At 41.9% G+C, this 20,621-nt stretch overlaps 1 protein-coding gene across 2 annotated transcripts in view; it reads right to left on the bottom strand.

Moving 5' to 3' along the window:
- The window catches only part of ATP2A2 (ATPase sarcoplasmic/endoplasmic reticulum Ca2+ transporting 2), a 61,047-nt gene extending 41,618 nt beyond the window's left edge, over positions 1 to 19,429 (bottom strand). For both annotated transcript variants that reach the window (XR_003238132.2, XM_026018823.2), the window contains exons 1-5: positions 18,685 to 19,429; positions 17,965 to 17,982; positions 17,779 to 17,861; positions 10,067 to 10,171; positions 5,849 to 5,987 (exon numbers count right to left, since the gene is read on the bottom strand). Coding sequence is in view for 1 of the 2 variants with exons in the window: in XM_026018823.2 (XP_025874608.2) it covers positions 5,849 to 5,987; positions 10,067 to 10,171; positions 17,779 to 17,861; positions 17,965 to 17,982; positions 18,685 to 18,802 (463 nt within the window). In the remaining variant the exon portion in view is untranslated. The remainder of the gene's footprint in view (positions 1 to 5,848; positions 5,988 to 10,066; positions 10,172 to 17,778; positions 17,862 to 17,964; positions 17,983 to 18,684) is intronic.
- Positions 19,430 to 20,621: the final 1,192 nt, after the last annotated feature.

Below are 20,621 nucleotides of genomic sequence, written 5' to 3'. Positions count from 1 at the left end.
GTATCTGGCACATACTCTAAGTTTAGCTATAATTGAATGTGCGCATATAGACTTCCAATTATCTGCTCTGTACAGAAGTTGCATAATAACCATGTTTTTTTAGCTGAACCTACCACATACTTCTGATTTCAAGTTTCATTCATTATTCACCGAGAGACTGTCATATGCTCAGCAAGATTATAATGGTCAGTGTGATAGTTCTGCCCTTAAGGTGCTCACTGCCTCATGGTAGGACAACAGTATTTAATAAAATGTTTGCATTTATCTAAAACTAGATTATCACCTCTGTTCTGCATCCCTCAGAATGGTCAGAATTCAAAAAAGTAATATACAAGAGCCCAATGTTTAAACACTGCATATGCTTTTAGCAATTCATGTACAGTGAGGAAAGAACAGGAAAGAAAAAGTGCTAAACTATCAGAACTGTTAGCACTACTCACAAAGGATTCAGAAATAGGTGAGAGTATAATGGGTTTAAGTATATTTATTGCTTAGAACAGTTACAAATAAGTCTACTCACTTAAGATGAGGGATTTAAACTCATCTTTTAATATTAAACAGATTGTTTTTTGAATAATAAAAGAAATGGGAGTAGTTGCCAGAAGCTGGAGAAGGAGGTAAAAGGAAATAACTGTTCAATGGGAAGAGAGGGTCAGTTTGGGAAGATGAAAAGTTGTGGAGATGAGTGGATTATAATTGGGAGATAGTTGCACAGCAACGTGTATGTGCTTAATGCCACAGAACTATATACTTATAAAGGGTTAAAATGGTCACCTTGATATTATGTGCATTTTACCACAACATACGCAAATAAGGGTATTCCAGTAGACTGGAAATCTTAGGTTACATGCACTGAATCAATCTTTATTTGTCCTTCCTTTTTCTTAAAAAAAGATTTTATTTGGGGGATTCCCTGGGTGGCTCAGCGGTTTGGCGCCTGCCTTTGGTCCAGGGCGTGGTCCTGGAGTCCTGGGATCGAGTCCCGCGTTGGACTCCCGGCAGGGAGCCTGCTTCTCCCTCTGCCTGTGTCTCTGCCTCTCTCTCTCTCTCTGTCTCTCATGAATAAATAAAAAAAATCTTAAAAAAAAAAAAAAAGATTTTGTTTATTCATGAGAGACACAGAGAAGAGAAGCAGACATAGGCAGAGGGAGAAGCAGGTTGCCTGTGGGGAGCCCAGTGCAGGACTTGATTGCAGGAACTTGGGATCACGCCCTGAGCCGAGAGCAGACACTCAACCACTGAGCCACCCAGAAGTCCCTTATTTGTCCTTCCTAAACTATCGAACACACATACAGAACACTACATTGTAGGAAAGAGAATTTCAATGGCAAGAAAAGTCAGGTGGATTAGGGCTATAACTAATTCACCACTGTGAGGATCTGTGCACTGGGGCAAATTAATAAGTTATATAAAGTTTGCCTAGCTTCCCAGAAAAGGCTAGGAAAGTTCAGTGGAACTGAAAACTGAAAATAGAGACCTGTATGGCTAAGAGTATAGGAAGAGGCAGGAGATGAAATCACAGAAGCAAGCAGGAGTCAAATGACGCAAGGTCTTTTAGGTGAAAAAGCATTTTATATTTCAAGTGCAATCAGGAAGCCACTGAAGAATTTTATTTTATTTTTTTTCACTGAAGAATTTTAGCAGGTAAGTAAACAACAGGACCTTCAGGAAATTGCTCTAGTTGCCACCTGGAGAAAAGACTGGATGAAGGTGACATAGGAAGCCAGAGCCCAGTTAGGACACAAGGACAGTCCCAGTGTGAGCTGGTGACTGAGGAAACAAATTCACAAATTTGGGTTTATTTTGGAGACAGATTCACATGGTCTTAGAGACAGAGAATGAGAAGGAAGGACCAAGATGCCTCCTAAGCTTCTCTCAGCTAATGAGGTGGTCAGGGTGATGTACTGAGACAGGCAAGCCTGGAGAGCAATAAGATTGAGAAGAAAAGACAAAAGAGTAACTGACCTTTATTTCAAAAGAGAAGATGCCTTGAGGGTCAAGGTTACAGCTCCCTCTGACGCTATTTACCACTGCCTTCTACTGATGAAAACTCAGGATAAATGCTTTGGTGGTAATTTCTCTGACTTTTCTTTTTTTTCTTTCTTTCTTTCTTTTTTTTAAAATTTATGATAGTCACACAGAGAGAGAGAGAGAGGCAGAGACACAGGCAGAGGGAGAAGCAGGCTCCATGCACTGGAAGCCCGACGTGGGACTCAATCCCGGGTCTCCAGGATCGCGCCCTGGGCCAAAGGCAGGCGCTAAACCGCTGTGCCACCCAGGGATCCCTCTTTTCATATAGACTCAATATACTGAAATAGCCTAACTAGCACAAAAATTCTTTTTTTTTTTTTTTTAAGATTATTTATTTATTTATTCATAGAGACACAGAGAGACAGAGGCAGAGACACAGGCAGAGGGAGAAGCAGGCCCCATGCAACAAGCCCGACGTGGGACTCGATCCCTGGTCTCCAGGATCACACCCCGGGCTGCAGGCGGCGCTAAACCGCTGTGCCACCGGGGCTGCCCTAGCACAAAAATTCTTAAAACAGTTTTAGTTTGAGAGGCTCAAGACTGTATTACCAGATTAAGCTGCAGAATAGGAAAACACTGTCAAATGGAATCTCATACACAAACGTAGGTGACATTATCGGCAACAGCACCTTCCACAAACATCCTTCCAGAAAGACAAACCATTTTCCACTGAGGTTTCCTTGCTCTGTTACCATCCCATCACCATCCAGTCACCTCAACTAGAAATCCTGCCAGTGGCTTGGACACTACAACTCAAGCCCAGTTAGCTCCTTACACCCATCTGGGTTACTAAAACCTGTCCCTTTGCATTGAAATCTGAGACTCACTTGTCAAACTATAATGACCATAATTCCATGCCCAGGGGAGATTCAGTTATTTGGGGGCAGGACCCAGTAGACACTTTAAAGAGTACCGCCAGATGACTGATGTGCACCTCTGCTTAACAGCCACTATTCATCAACTCACAATCTTTCCCTTATTATTCTTTTTTTAAAAATATTTATTTATTTTTATTCATTCAGTCATTCATTCAGAGAGAGAGGCAGAGACACAGGCAGAGAGAGAAGCAGGCTCCATGCAGGGAGGCCGACGTGGGACTCGATCCTGGGTCTCCAGGATCACACCCTGGGCTGCAGGCGGTGCTAAACCGCTGCGCCACCGGGGCTGCCCTCCCTCATTATTCTTAATGCTACCGCTCTCATTATCTCTTGCTTCATCACCTCCGGCCTAGACTATCAAATGGCCTAGAATAGCCAATCTCTAGCCTTCCCCATTCTGACCTATATTCTGTATCACAGCCAGAATTCCCCCTCTAATTCTTATTTTTGCTGTGACAAATTGTAAAATATGAATGAGGTTTGTTGATCAATTTCCTGATTTTGATAACTATACTGGACTTATACTAAAAGAACGCCCTTGATTTTATAAACACTCAAGTATTTAGGATTAAAGAAGCATCATACCTGCAATGCACTGTCAAATAGTTCAGACAAAAATGTGTGAATGTGCAGATATCAACTGACAGAGGATAATGCACATGTGATAAAATGCTAACACTTTGAGAATCTGGGTAAAGGTTATGTGGGAACTATTACTATTCTTAAAATATTCTTTTTTTTTTAAAATTTTTATTTATTTATGATAGTCACACACACACACACACACACACACAGAGTGTGAGAGAGGGAGAGAGAGGCAGAGGGAGAAGCAAGCTCCATGCACCAGGAGCCCGACGTGGGATTCGATCCCGGATCTCCAGGATCATGCCCTGGGCCAAAGGCAGGCGCTAAACCGCTGCGCCACCCAGGGATCCCTTCTTACAATATTCTTATGCCAAAGTAAGTTTTAAAAATCCAGTGAGGGCCACCTATCCAGCTCAGTCGGTAGAGCATGCAACTCTTCATCTTGGAGTCACGAGTTTGAGCCTTGTGTTGGGCACAGAGATTACTTAAAAATGAAATTAGAAACACAAAACAAATATAAAAAATAGTGAAAGGGAAAAAAAATAGTGAAACGGAAAAAAGGGGAAAGGAGAGAAAACGAGTGGGAAATATCAGTGAGGGTGACAGAACATGAGAGACCCCTAACTCTCCGAAACGAACGAGGGGTAGTGGAAAGGGATGTGGACAGAGGGATGGGGTGACTAGGTGATGGGCACTGAGGTGGGCACTTGACAGGATGAGCACTGGGTGTTATATGTTGGCAAATGGAACTCCAAAAAAAAAATATATATATATATATATACACACCAAAAAAAAAAAAAAAAAAAAAAAAAAAAAAAAAACCCAACCCAAAAACCCAAAACACACTGAACCCAATGGCCCAAAACATTTCATTCTAAGTTGTACTTTTGTTAACACTATGAAACCAACGTGTTTGGTTCAATATAGGTAACATTTCTCTTTTTCTGGAAAAAAATTATGGATGAGAGACTATACCTATGACAAGGCAATTTCCTTTCAGAGGCCAAAGCATGTTGCTTTTTGCAACCTCTTCATTAAAAGGCGATAGACAATGAAAACAAAGAACTTCACCACAAGATAGTGTAAAAGTGTTACTGAGACAATTCACAAAAAGAAACTAAGTACAGCTGACCCTTGAACGACATGTTTGAACTGCACAGGTCCACTTACACATGGTTTTGTTTGTTTGCTTTTTACAATACAATCCTATAAATGTATTTTCTCTTCCTTATGATTTTAATAACATTTTCTTTTCTCTGACTTTATTATAAGAATATATAAAACATACAGAATATGTGTTAACTATGTTCTGCATAAGGTCAACAGTAGGCTACTAGTAATTAATTACCAGTAAGTTTTTGAGAAGTCAAAAGTTAGACATGGATTCCTGAGTGCCCCAACTCAAGGGCCAACTGGTAAAAAGTATTCAGAGCTCAGCAAGGTGTGAAAAACCATGACAATGTGAATAATCCAAGAACCCTCCAGTAAAAAGACTAGACTCTTCTTATTGATTTTGGGCATTCAGGGCTGCCTAAAAACATGGCATTGATCCTGAGCAATGAGGATACGCATCCCTTTAAGTTTTGTGGAGAGCTCTGGCCTTGCACTGGATTCACAAATTCTTCAAAGCCCACCCAAAGAACCCAGGCTGAGACCCCTGGCTCTGTGTCATGTGGAAGTATTTTAAAGCAGAGCTTTTTATTGTTAGTTTTTATTTATTTATTTTTTAAGATTTTATTTATTTATTCATGAGAGACACAAGAGAGAGGGGCAGAGACACAGGCAGAGGGAGAAGCAGGCTCCATTCAGTCCTGACGTGGGACTCGATCCTGAGGCTCAGGATCACGTCCTGGGCTGAAGGCGGCGCTAAACTAAACCACTGAGCCACCCAGGCTGCCCTAAAGCAGAGCTTTTTAGAGCCATGAAATGACCCTTAGCCATCTACTTAATTTGATAGTTACAAGTATGACTAAACATTTGTGTCAAGAATCAAAACAAGGAAAAGTATGCAACCCCTAACTAGTATTCCAAATTGCTCACTGCAACTAATTGTCAAATCAAGTGAGGGTGACAGTAGTAGTTTCACTGATGATAGTGCTCTACCATGAACCAAAAGCAGTAAGTTCTGTAAGTTCAAAACACTTTGTTTAAAACAAACTTTATCAACATGAAGGGAGGTGACAAACAGCTTGAAATAAATATACAGAAAACTGGATTTGTTTGGAAGGCACCAAACCCTGTTAATATAATTGATACATACGAGCATGATTTTTACAACAATTATGAACCTTGAGAAATGAACTGCATTCAGATACACAATCTCGAATAAAACAAAAATGACAAACTCAACTCACCAGCAATTTCTACAATATCACCAGGAACTATGTCTTTAGCTTTAATCCGCTGGACACTCTTTCTGTCCTGTCGATATACTTTGCCCATTTCAGGCTCATATTCCTTAAGTGCTTCGATCGCATTCTCAGCATTTCTCTCCTATAAAAAAAAAGATAAAAGTAGTAAACACATACTTGCCATTGCAAATTAGAATTTTGGCCGAAGGAATCAAATTTTATTTTATTTTTTTTAAAAAGATTTTACTTATTTATTCATAGAGACACACAGAGAGAGAGAGAGGGGCAGAGACACAGGCAGAGGGATCCATGCAGAGAGCCCCACGCGGGACTCGATCCAGGGTCTCCAGGATCATGCCCTGGGCTGCAGGCGGCGCTAAACCGCTGCGCCACCAGGGCTGCCCACCCCCCTGCCCCTTTTATAAAGATTCCAAGGAATCAAATTTTAGACTTCTAAACTTTAGAAAAAAAGACACAAGAGATGCACATTAATGACACTTGCAAATAATTCACATAAAATAAACACCAGGCTCTTACAATTTTATGTTTAAAAAAAAATGAAGAATTAATAAGCACCCTAACAGGCCTAAACAGGGAATAAAATCTAACAAGGAAAAGCAGTTACAGACTATTGTCCCCGAGCCCACTGTGTATAATATGGCCCTTGTCTCCAGACTCAGTCACACCACTGAAATGGATTCTGTATCACATGAAAGGTAATGGTCTAGGGCTTGACTGCCTAGGTTCACCCAAGGCTTTTCCACTTAACAGCTATGTGATTGTGCACAAATTACACAACTCATAGGCTTGGAGTCTACAAAACCTAGACACCAATGCTACTACCTCAAGGGCTGTGAGGATTTATAAACTATTTAGGCTGTGCTTCAGTACACAGTACACGCTGGGAGTTATGAATTACGAAAACCAAGTTACATCTCACAAATTCTAGGAAATCTCTGCAGTAATAAAGACCAGTAAATGGCTGGACTCTCATCACAGGAACTGTCAGTCCCTGGGGCCTGAGTGGCTCAGTCGTTTAAGTGTCCAACACCCCCCCACCCTTTCTTTTTAAAGATTTATTTTTTAGAGAGAGAAACAGAGAGTGTACACATGCATTGGTGGCAGGGGCAGATGGAGAGGAAGAGAGAATCTTAAGCAGACTTCACACTGAGTGTGGAGCAGCCCAAGACGGGTCCAAACTCACAACCCCGAGATTACAACCTGAACAGAAACCAAGAGTCAGAAGCTTAACTGACCGAGCCACCCATGTGCTCCAAGTAGCTGACACTTAACTTTTGGCTCAGGTCATCATCTAAGGGTTGGGAAACTGAGCCCCATTGGGCTCCGCACTGGGAGCCTGATTAGCTTTCCTTCTGCCATCTCCCCCACCTCCACCCCCAGCCTGGCCCAAAAACCAAAAAACTGCCAGTCCTGTGGCATATATACCACATTCACGAACATACCAAAACTTAGTTACACACAGCATTTCTTTCCAAATTACAAGAAGATGTAGAGATCAAAATGAGTAATGTTAAAAAGAAAAAAAAGCCTATGTGCCAAATTTGTTTTCTCTCCTTCTGGAGAGTAAGCAATTAGAAGTCAAGGAGCAAACCTACACAACATACACCCAGGTGAGGTTACTTAATGCACAAAGGAAAAGATTCATCTTTCTCACTTTTTGCCTTCTGATGATATAAAGTTCTATTTAACCTTTACTTGGATAGAACTTGTGCATAATACTATGTGATCTCATTTTTTACCTTACTAGAATTATGGTCTGTTGTGAAACCCCCAAAACCTACTTAAAGCGAATTAAGAGACTCAAAACTGAAAGCTAATGGCATGTGCCTCACTTTAAATGTTTATAATCCTGAAAAAGTATAGAATATGTTAAATTTAGGAACCTTGTGATAAAAATAAATTCAACCTCATATCAGATCTGCTTAAAGAATTTATCTGCATCACCTTATAATTAACGGGGGTACTAGAATATTTAATTCTAATTAAATGTTACTGCTGTAAAGTCCGTAAAGTTCAAATGCTACTAATACTGTAGAAAGAATAAATTCTAAGCACTGCTACTATTCAATTAGTCAAATTTAAAACTACTTTTTCACAGGACTGCCTCTCCCATTTATTAATTGTGGCAGTTTTAATTCTTTTTTCCTTCTTCAAGGTCATGTCAGGTAGAGTTTAACAAGACTGCTCAATGTTAGGAAATATCCCAGGAGCACTGTATTTCAGTTCTACTCAAAATTAGCAAAGGTGCATTTAAGTTAGAAGCATTATAGACAGGGACGCCTGAGTGGCTATCAATAGCCGAGAAGCCCAACATGGGACTCGATCCCGGGACTCCAGGATCATGCCCTGAGCCAAAGGCAGACACCCAACCGCTGAGCCACCCAGGCATCCCAAGAATGTTATTTCTTAAACTAAGATAAATATAAAAGTTCCGTAAAAACTGCTGTAAAATTTTACTTCAGAATTCAGATCAGCCTGGGCCTGGATTCAAGCTCCAGATACTCTATGTACTAGCTGTATGGCCTTTAAGAAGTCACTCTGAACCTCAATGTCGTATTTGTCAAATGGGGTACCCTTTGCCTTAAAAGATCACATAACAACGACATAGGAATGTATGTAAGGTATCTATCTCCTAACTGGCATAAATTATGTAGTGGGAAAATATATATTATTGGCTTGAGAAGGACAATCTAATGCTGTATACTGTTTCTTTTTCCTACATTATCCACAAGGGGATCATTTCTACTTAAATATAAACAAACTTTTAAAAATCTATATTTATAAAAATTTATAAAAAATTAAAATAAGGAATATAGCACAATAAAATTTTCTAAGTAGACCATCTTTCGATATGAGCCCACTACATAAAGGCCTTCATGTTTATTAACAAGATCAGAAGTTTACAAATTTTTTTTTTGGTAAGGTTTACTTATTTACTTTAGAGAGAATGCAAGCATGGAGAGCAGGGGGGCAGAGGAAGAGGGAGAACCTCAAGTACATTATCCACTGAGCAGAAATCAAGAGTCAGCTGCTTAACTGACTGAGCAACCCAGGTACCCCAGAAGTTTATAACTCTAACAAGACTAAGGATTTTTTAAAAATGTTTCCACATTAAAAATGTAGATACACTCTATTTTAGTCCTCAAAGGGGTGATTATAGCCATACTTATATTTTAATACTCAAAATGAATTTGAAGCATTAGTCTCTGTTAAAATATATTTTTTAAAAAATCAAACAAATCAACAGTCTTAGGAAAGTTAAAGTCCAGGATGCCTGGGTGGCTCAGAAATTTTCACTCAGCGGTTGAGTGTCTGCCTTCGGCTCAGGGCATGATCCTGGAGTCCTGGGATCAAGTCCCACATCAGGCTCCTTGTGGGGAGCCTGCTTCTCCCTCTGCCTGTGTCTCTCATGAATAAATAAATAAAATCTTTTTAAAAAAGGAAAGTTAAAGTTCTCTAACTAGTTATATACAGAACAGAATTACATGAAGAGGGTAGGGTAAGAATCCCATTATGTTTTTGTAAACTGGCTTCTATTCTGTGAGTCAGAAAGGCCTGGGCAACTGAGGGGAAACAGCCAGGAGTATGCTCTGAAGGGAAAACAATTTTTATAGGTAAAGCCACAAAACAAAACAAAACAAAAAAATTCCAAGGAGAATAAAAATGACCGTTTATGAAATTTCTCACAGGAAGCAGGTAGGAAATATAAAGACAGATACTAGTTCTCAAATTTCCTGGTTTTTCTCAAACAGCTTCTCTCACCCATTTTTCTTAACTCCATGCTATCATGAAGGATGAGTAATTTTAACAGTATATAGTACAGGAGACATCTAAAATGTTGCCATTAGGGGATCCCTGGGTGGCGCAGCGGTTTGGCGCCTGCCTCTGGCCCAGGGCGCGATCCTGGAGACCCGGGATCGAATCCCACATCGGGCTCCCAGTGCATGGAGCCTGCTTCTCCCTCTGCCTGTGTCTCTGCCTCTCTCTCTCTATGTGACTATTATAAATAAAAAAATAAATAAATAAATAAATAAATAAAATGTTGCCATTAAATAAACAGACAAAAAAAAAAAAAAAAAAACACACGTAGACTTTCCAAAGATATTTTTAGTCAATGCATCAGGGAAAAAAACAGATTAACACAGCTTAAAATCACTTATATAGATTGCTAAAATCTAGCAGTGCAGAATTTTTGCTTACCTGCCATACACCCACAATTGCATTGGCTACTAATATAAGTAAAATTACAAAGGGTTCTACAAAGGCTGTAATTGTTTCTTCACCTTCTTCAAACCAAGCCAAAACCTAAAAGAGAAATGGCATGTGTTAGAACCGTAATGTGTTTTTCGGCTTAGTGCCATTTGACAACAAAAGTGGCTAGTGCTAAAGGAATTACAATATACAGTATCTCTCTTCTTATCATCTCTAGAAACAAATGGTGGCAAAATGTAATGACAGCACCAACCAGCATATGTCCCCTGTTCAGAGTAATTCTTGAGAAATCAAAACTATACAACTTCTTAATGCCCTTCAAAAGCTAATTTAATTTTTCACATAATAATTGTTTTGAAATCCAAATAAAATACTTTCTGGGAAATAAATTCCATTCATTTTACAAGTACACATTCAGAAGAAATAAAAAAATTCTCAATTTTGTTAAAGTAAAAGGCAATCATCTACAACTTTGTGTTTTGCTTTTGCTTAATATTCCTATAAAACAATATCCACAGGTATAAATTCACTGTAAAGATCACTTGATTACGGACTCAAAATTGTAGAGTACTGATAATGTTCTGGTATTATCAGGGGTATCACTGTAGGTCATCTCAGAATTACTCAAGGTTGTTCTGTGATCAGCAATCTATTTTGAAGGTTATCCTCCATATGACATCTAGTATAGCAACACAGCACTTCAGAGATGGCAGAAGTCCACAAATGTTACTTATAACTGGATACAGAACACTGCCCAAGAAAAATGACCAGAAAATTAATTTCTAGCTCACACGACCATAACCTTGTCAGGGTGTAAGAGCTACAAGTTAAGAGAGCCACGACAAACTTCATAATTTAGCAACTCAAGGTGGTAAGAGAACCCAAGAAACGAATCTTTAACAATGACAAAGAGGAATCCCTGGGTGGCGCAGCGGTTTGGCGCCTGCCTTTGGCCCAGGGCGCGATCTTGGAGACCCGGGATCGAATCCCACATCGGGCTCCCGGTGCATGGAGCCTGCTTCTCCCTCTGCCTATGTCTCTGCCTCTCTCTCTCTCTCTGTGACTATCATAAAAAAAAAAAAATTAAAAAAATAAAAAATAAAATAAAAAATAAAAAAAAACAATGACAAAGAACATGGTAAAACAGCCTTCTAAATAGTTAAAAACTAATTTTTGTGAAAAACTGCCAATTGAGAAAGGATATCAAACATATCTAATGATTCAATGTGAGATAAGATTTGCCTTTGTTTTTTTTTTTTTTTAAGATTTATTTTTATTTATTTATGATAGACCGAGAGAGAGAGAGAGAGAGAGAGAGAGAGAGAGAGAGGCAGAGACACAGGCAGAGGGAGAAGCAGGCTCCATGTCAGGAGCCTGACGCGGGACTCGATCCCGGGACTCCAGGATCGCGCCCTGGGCCAAAGGCAGGCGCAAAACCTCTGAGCCACCCAGGGATCCCCTTGCCTTTGTTTTTTAGTATTGCTTTAACATGTCTGCATATTTCACAAAAGTCTTTTCTTTAAAAGAACTATTTAGTAAACAAGGAAAGCACTGGTTTTGATACTTTTTAATACAGTCAGATAGGACTCATGGTAATAATGAAACCATCTATGTTTATGCTGAGTGAAATAGTATAAAGTGAACTTTTACACAAATAGTAAACAATCAGAGAGGTGAGTAAGGCAAGGCCTAACGTGAATTTTTAAAGGAAGATAAGGGAATGTTGAATGAACAAGAAATATCAACCTGAGAAGCAAAAAAAAACAACAAAAAACCAGGAGACACCAGGCCTGGGTCCGGATAGGTAGCAATGAGCACTGACAGCTACTGAACTACAACAGGCAGAAAACCAGAACGAATATAAATGTTGCCACAAGCTTTCAACAGGGCATTCCTGGTGTTAAGGCCAGGCCTAGTGCCAAAATGAAAACTTCTCTAGGAAGTTATAAATTTTGATAGATGCAAGATCACAGCTGGTTTGATACTAGCCTTTCAAACATTTTGCCAAGGAGAGCATATCAGAAATAAAAAACTTAATTAGCTCTTAGGGGAGAAAAATCGCTCAACTTGCTGAGTAACTAGGACCTTTCCAAAAGGTCAGTGAGGCATTAGCAATTGTAAGATAAGCTTCACACCTTGTTAAAGAGGGTATGAACTTCCCTCTTGGCAACTAGGCCTAAGGAACAACTTAAAAGTTATATCCCCTAACAGCTGGAGCAAAGGGAAGACTACAGCAATAGTGATAGGACTCTCAGAGCCAATCTCTACTTTTTAAAAAACGTGTGGTTCCTTTACACAAGTAGAATGTACCAATCATGTACAAATCCTTATCTGTACAATGCAGTAACCTTTTCTCCCACTATAAAACTTCAAATGTTTATGTGTCAGAAACCCAGGCATTCATAATTATTTGAAGGTTCAAAAAAAATTATTTGAAGGTTCCACAAGTATATTAGTTACTGCTTGATGAAAAACCAGTGGGCAATGGGTGAAAGGCTGGTGCTGAACCTATTTAAAAATCAACAACCATCAATTTCCTGAATATTTTTTTTAAATGTCTATTTTGAAACCACAAATAACCCAAATAATTAAATGCTACAACCCAGGGCAGCCCGGGTGGCTCAGCGGTTTAGCGCTGCCTTCAGCCCAGGGCCTGATCCTGGAGACCCGGAATCAAGTCCCATGTCAGGCTCCCTGCATGGAGCCTGCTTCTCCCTTTGCCTGTGTGTCTCTGCCTCTCTGTCTCTCTCATGAATAAATAAATAAAATCTTAAAAAAAAAAAAAAAAGCTACAAAGTGAACATCAACCTGTATTTCGTTAACTGGTAAGAACCAATCCAGTTGAACACGTTCAGATCATATTATGCAGTCCTTCATGGTTTGTTCTATTGAAAGGAAACCTCCAATGTCCATGGGATGATGCTTACACATGAAAGATCCCAGAAGATGAGAAAGGGAGTGAAGAAGAGTGTGTAGACATATTACTACCAAAATGAAAGATGCCTTCTTAGCATTCTTATAGACAGTTCACAATTACAGTTTATCAAGTTATACAAAATATATTTATATGGGGGTAAATGTTTCTAGAAATCTTCACTGAGAATATGTTGAACATAAATGATTACCTATTTGTATTGCCTTTTGTCCACTACCGTTATCCCCAGAGGCCTAGAAGAGTCTCTGGTACACAGACCATGCTCACTGTTTACTATACAGAGGCGTCAATGAAAATCTCACAGAACCTCTATGGTACCAGACTCTGAGGGTGGTAAATAAACTTTAACACCTAGAGCAAAAAGTAACCAACTTCATCAACACTATCAAAGGGAAGTGGAAGAAAAAAACTACAGCGGGTTAATTTTAGGCACAGTGTTTCTTCTTTGCTTTGCACTATTAATATAGTAACAATATTTGTCTTCTGCAGTTTATAGAATCCAGAAAATTCAAAGTTTCAAACTTGCCAATCCTATTCAAGGTAACCACTTACTAACAATACTCAACTAACAATACTCAACAATGCTTCAATAGGGTAGCAGAGACCATCTTCTAATTGTAAGACTTATTATCTCTGCATATCACAGTAACTTCTGACAGGACAACCAGGAGATGCAAAAGCAAACTTTTATCCAAGGTAAAAAGGTGTGTTCCAGTGGGAGACAGTCATGGTTCCGTGACTCTATTACCTTAGCTACATGTTGGGATAAGGTACTGAGCTCTTAATGAAATCCAAAAAAAAGAACACGAGAGAGATCATAAGCACATTTTTAAGACTGAGGGCACCTGTCTGCATTCCTCTTTGTGTCCCTAGAAACTTGCAAGGACACTGGGTACTCAAATACTTGTTCAATGGATGGAGAAATTTACATCAAAAAGTTTTAAAGAGGAAACTGAAATTAAACATTTCACAAGAAAGAAAAAACTATCAATAAATGTTATGACAATTGTCTGGGGTAGGAAACAAAAATTCTTTCAGCCACTAAAAACAAAAGTATGGATTAGACTACATTCTCTTCTGACCCACAGACAAACCTTATTTAAAAATATTGATTTTAGATTTGAGAATACAATCTTCTTAAAAACATACACACAAAACATACACATTCACTTTTTTTTTTAAAGATTTTATTTATTTGAGAGAGAGAAAGATCATGAGGAGGGGGGAAGAGCAGAGGGAGAAGCAGACTCCCTGCTGAGCAGGGAGCCCTGATGCGGGACTTGATCTAGGACCCTAGGATCATGACCTGAGCCAAAGGCAGACGACACCTAACACCCAGTATTCACATTCACCTTTCAAAACATTTTAAAGAAAGGCTCTAAATAAGTTAGTTACACCAGTGAACTACTCATTTATCCTTAAAAAAAAAAAAAAAAAAAGAAGTTAAAACACAGGGAAAAAAGTAAAATCATTACAAAATATAAAATACTACTTGACTATATTGTTCTAAGAAAACCAAAGAAAGCAGACCTTGTGAATTTTCAAAGTGCTACTAACACAAGTTCACCTCAAATATCTATTGTATCAAAATCACTAACCCAGGTTCTAAAAGAAATGAAGAATCCCTTTTAAAGGGTCCAGTAGGAAAGAAAGACCAACTATTTAAATAAAAGTAACAAGTTGAAAAGTGCCTTGGTCTAAGCAAGTTTGAGCAGCATTTTAGGGTCAATGCAAGTAGCTGTGGTGGGGAAACGGGATGGAAGGCAGAGCAACTTTTGCAAACTGTTACCATAGAGGATCTGATGGATTCCAACGAGGCAAATATGGCCCTCTTACTCATCTCCTTCAGGTCTTTTCTCTAGAAGTCACCTTCTTGGAAGACTTTCCTGACCAACCTATGTGAAAATTATATTCACCTCCTCATACTCCTATCCTTCTGCTTTTTCTCCATAGCACTATCACTGTCCAACAGACTACACATTCTACTTCTTTATTATCTGTCTCCACTAGAATGTCAGCTCCAAGACATTCTAGTCTTGGAGAGACTATTCTAGTCTTAAGAGACTATTTTGTTCAAATGCTGTATCCCCATTGTCTTTGCCACGCATGTCCAGGTGTTCAATAAATACCTAATGAAGCAGTGAAAGAGAGTAAAGAACAAGTATTCCAGTAAGCAACCATGATAAATTAAATGAGGGGTAAAGTTTTAACCAAAGAGGAGGTAAAGACAAAGTGAAAGGATAGTAGGTCATGAATGTCAAATTAAAGAATTTAGTTACTTCATATGTAGTGGAAGAGATTATAGCTTACTTCTTCCAATCCAAATAAACTTAAAAACCATTTCTATTTGGTGAATACTGCAATTAAACTTTATCCCTACAGGTCATGAGTATAAAGCATTAACGCAGCTTCCTAAAGTTAACATTTCACTTAGTTTGATATCTGGAATAAATCACTAAAGCCTAGTATTTCTTTTTAACTTGAGCAGAACCGGATGATATAGTATGTACATGTTGTAGGAACTATCTCTTCAATTCTCCAAAAGAACATGAATATTCTACCATGATTTTCCTGTAAAATAGGAATAAACTGACTATCACAAAAAAGACTCCATGACCTTCTGAAAGATAAATGAGGAATGAAAAGGTCAAGAACAATGTAGTAATAGTGCCAATTCCACATGAAGAAAATCAACAAAACAGGTTTGATATCCAAAATGTCTTGATCAAACAAGTCAGAGCAAACTAAGTTACAGTATTTCCTAAACATTTATTATTTCTGTTTAGCAACCCATAAAATTAAAATGTCACACAGTTCATTTCCTGAGCATTAACTCCAAGTAGTTACCAAAAAAGTAATTCATATTTCAATTCCAAAATATAGCTCTAAAAAGCTATAAAACCCCAACATCCTACCCTATAAAATTAGAGCAATTATTTTTAAAATCCATTTGAAAATGCTTAGAAACTATAAATTCCTTACTTCAAAATAAAAGCATATACATCACTAATTCAAATTTTAATACAAAGTCTTTCAAACTGGCAACTTAAAAGAGATCCTATACAACCCAAATAGTCAATAGCTTGTTCACAGGAAATAATGCTACTGTTATTACAACACTGCCTTAAGGTACACACACAGAAAACTCAATAAAAATTTATCTCTACCTTGCATATACCAGGTGATTTACCTCTAAGATGTCTCTGATAACCTTACTGATCCCCCAGTATTTTAACTATCAAAGCCGAGGATATTTCAGAATTATGCAGGTAGCTTAAACATAAACGTTATACTACTCCAAATGTATTATTTGTTTTGCCCCACGACAATGCACTGAAACTGATAAACAGCTCTACTCCTTTATCTTAATTGATAAAGCAGCAGACATTTAGGAGGGATGCGGGAGGGAGGAGTGGGTGGCGTTGAATTAATCAAGGACACACAGACATGTAAGAAGCATGGAGTTATTCAGGAGGCTGAATGCTTTGCTACAACACTCTCAATTTTCATTGAAAACCACAGAAAAGATTCGTGAGGACTGAATTATTATTAACACTTACATATCACTTAGCCAACATGGCATGATAGATTAATATTAAAGTCTCAGGTCAGAATCTGTATATAGTACTACTCCAAAAAGCTCACCTCTTGCCAATTTCTCCCCCTCACCCAAAGGAGTGCCCACTGCTTCCTTTCTACTTAGTTCTCAAAATAGCCTTCCATGATATGGAAGACTAAGGTAGATTCCTGGGGCTTGAATATGTACAAATCTACAAAAATGAAACCTTGAAGCTGTGTCAATTTTGTGAAGCCTGAAAAAGTAGTGCACTGGGTGAATTTCACTTCCCATCGTGGTTAATACAAGAATAAAATACTGTAATTTGAGAACAAAAGTCATCTCATGCTGTTAGGATTAGGAACATCTGTGTCCTAGTCATGACCATTTTTAGGAAAACTACCAAGAAGTCCACTGCCCAAGAAAAAATGCAGTAAAAAATATTGAACAAAAAAAAAAATGTTAATAACCTAGAAATATCCTCAGCAGCCCATCACCCTTTTTCTGCTGTAGTTCTTTGCATTTCACCAGTTTCTTAGCAACCATACAGGACTCGTCGGTAACCACTCAAAGAATAAGAAAAAACAGGGTTTTTTTTTCTTTTAAGATCTAGAACCAACTATACAGAACCTTGTTCTCCCTACCTCGGAATCATTTAAGACAGGGGTCCAATTTAGATAAATATACCATCCTAAAGGTCAGTGACCAAATTTGGTCAACACTGGTGCCATCACTGCCGTCATCATTCTTGTCACTGTCAGAAACAACTGTCACCTTGCCATTACCAGGAAGGGAGAGCAACTGGAATATTCCCTTTCTAAGTTCTATTTACAGACTACAAAGGGCCCCAAATCATCTTAGTATGATCTTACACAATGGGAGAATCCCAAACAGAAAAGACCCTCTGATAAATAACTTTTTGATATTAAAAATCTGATAAAACGCAAAAAATTTTAAGACCCTGGCCCATTTGGGAACAAATTCTAACTGCACTGTAAATGCCAGGCATTAATTTTCTGCACACAAATGGCTCCAAGAGTTTTGTTTAGAATTTTCAACTATCTAATTTTTTTTTTTTTTTAAATGGGAGATACCATTTAAATCTCTAGATATAATGTTCTCACCCAATAGACACCATTTATTCCTTGGTTTTTCATCTCTGGGACAGTCTCTACTTTTTGGAGAGAAAATAAGTTTCTTTATACTTACAAAAGATATACACGCTGCCAGCAATAATATTCGAACTAGTAAGTCTTCAAACTGCTCGATCACAAGTTCCAGCAAGGTTTTTCCTGTCAGGAACAAACATTTGTTGTAAATGTCATCCTAACATCAGCACACAAAAGGGATTAAAAAAAAAAAAAAAAAAAAAAGGAACATGTTAAGATTACTCACCTTCTTCAGCCGGTAACTCTGCAGGACGTAGAAATTCGCCAGGCAACGTGTCAAGAAGGGGAGGAAAAAATTAGCATTGCCTTTACAAAGAGAATTGCTAAAATTACCACTGTCTTCGAAAGACGTAGATACGTCTTCAGACAGATGAACCCCTCAACCATTTTTAAGGAAACCATACCAAATGGTACCCCCAAGAAAATATGCAATTTTTGTTGTAACCAGCATCTTAGGTCTCTCCCGAAGCGTAAAATCTCATCGCTATCTACGGAACAAGGGGTCAGCTCAGCTAGGTCATGACTCCTGCCAGATGTGTGACTCTGGGTAGTACAAGACCGGCTGGAGGCTTTCTCAACGGCAACGACGCCTCGTAAACCGGCTGGGGACAAGAAAATGTCTCGCAGGGTTCGGCCGAGCTGCAGGAGGCTCGTCCCTCCCTCCGGCGGGGCCGGCTGCTGCCGGTGACAAGCCGCCGAGCTGGCTGCGTGCGGGGAAAGCCGAGGGCTCAAGGCACGGGGTCCAGGAGGCAAAGACACGACCCCGGCGCCCCGGCCTGCAGTCCGTCTCCCGCGGGGCCGGCGCGCGGGCCCGACCCGCCGCCTGCAGCCCTCGGCGGGCGCGGAGCCCAGACCCACGAGGTGGAGCCCGGTCAGCCATCTTCCCTGCTCTGGGGCCCGCGGCGGGCTGCGCGGGGCCCCTGCAGCCCCGGGCCCGGCCACCTACCGTTGGAGCCCCATCTCTCCTTGAGCTTCTTGACCTGCTCCAGACTCAGCCCCGTGCTCTCGTTGACGCCGAAGTGGCCCAGCACCTCCTCCACCGTCTTTGTGTGCGCGTTCTCCATGGCTGCGGGGGCCCGGCCGGCCTCGCCTCCAGTCCCCGCGGCCTCCTAGTCTCCGCCTCGCACTCGGGCCGTGGGCTCGTGCCACCCCGGGCGCCCAGGCGCGGACAGGCCTCTCCCCCTCCTCCTCCTCCTCCTCCTCCTGCGGCCGCTTCCGCCTCGCCGGGCGCTGAATCACCCCGCGCCCCCTCCCCCAGACAACCGCCCCTCTGGCTGCCCGGCCCTCGCCGGCGCACGCCCGCGCTCAGCTGGGCGGTGGGGGGCTCCTGACCCTCCCTCCCGTCGTCAGAAGGGAGGGCCTCCTTCGCCCTCAACCGCCCTCTGGGAGCGCAGGCCGCGGCCCCCGAGCCCCCTCCCCGCTCTCCCGAGGTGATTCGCGGCCCCGCCCGGGCCGGAGGAGGGGGCACCCGGCCGACCCCTGAGGGCGGAACGAGCGAGGGCGGCGAGCCGTGCACGGTGCGCTCGCCCTGTTCCTTCAGCTCCGCACCCCCGACAGCGGCGGAGGAAACTGCGGCGAAAGAGAAGGAGGTGGCGTCGGGGACGGTTCCGCGGCGGCTGCTCTAATAGCATTTATCCGCCGCTGCCTCCCCTCTAGCCGCCGCCGCGGCATGTGGACGCCGCTCATTGGCCGAGAGGGCCCAGCGCGGCGCGGGCGGCGCGGCCCCGCCCCCTCCCCGCGCTCCCTCCTCCCGCGCGACTCGCGCCCACGCCGCCGCGCATGCCCCGCCCCCTCCCGCGCACCGCCCCCAGGAACCCGGATAGAGGCCTGCGCGCGCGGAGCCGCGCCCGCGCAGTGGCGCCCGGGCCCGCGGGCCGGCGGAGGGCTCGGGGTCTCGCGGTCTTCCCTCCCCGCCCGCCTGCGGACGTAGAGCCCGGAGAGGCCGAGGGCTCACGGTGGGCTCTCCGCGCTCGCTGCCCCGAGAACTCTCTGCCCGTCGGGGTCGGCCTGGGGGCGGCGGGGGCGGCGGGGAAGGCGAGGCGGAGGAGCCCGGGAGCTCGGCCCGCACTGGGCTTCCCGAAGCGCCGCTCGGCTGGGTGTCCTTGGCTCGCCCGTCCGCTAGCCCTTGCCTGGCGGGGCGCACTCTGCATCCTAATGTGTCTCCTTCGGAGCCCCCTTCCGGAAGTGCGGGGAGGGATCCCGCAATTCACTTCCCACGCCGCCCGCATCCCGCACGTGGTCTCGGGAGCTCCGCATCCCGCACCCCCGGGCGAGCGCTCCACCGCACACCAACGTCACCCCTTCCCCTGCGGGGTCTGTGCTCCGACCCAAGGAATCCCACTGGGGGCGGCGCGGGCAGGGAGGAGATTTTAACGTGAATAGCCCGTGTGGGCTAGAAGTCACAGGCTGTACCACCGTAACTGCCAAATAACGAGAACTGTGCTAGGAGGTGCTTCACTTGGGCATTCAAATCAAGGTTCCACTTTACCCACCAGGAGAAAGGAGGACTTTGATCCAAAGCCTATTCTTAAACCACAGATGACTGGCTCCAGAGGTCCGTGCAAAACCTAGGAAACAGCAAAATAAAGGGCAATTTGCTTACGTAAAGTTAGATTACTTGACAGGGGAAGGGGCCTTTGCGTTGTATTCGTGAACAAAAGACGAACATATTCCCATCACAAAGAACGACTTTCTTAAGGAAGTGTGTGGCAGAATGAAGCATTTCGTCTACTTTTGTGTTTGGCAATAGTGTGCCATAGGCATGAGCCAAAGCAGAGAGAAAACACCTCAGTTGTCCCAAATGGCTCAGTCTCAGGACTTAAGATGAATTCTTTCAACAGATGCAAATCGCAGTACACTACCCAGCTGAAAAAAATCAGGCAC

This window comes from Vulpes vulpes, chromosome 10, assembly GCF_048418805.1.
Source record: "Vulpes vulpes isolate BD-2025 chromosome 10, VulVul3, whole genome shotgun sequence".
Taxonomy (NCBI): Eukaryota; Metazoa; Chordata; class Mammalia; order Carnivora; family Canidae; genus Vulpes; species Vulpes vulpes.
This window is presented reverse-complemented; position numbering and strand designations above follow the sequence as displayed.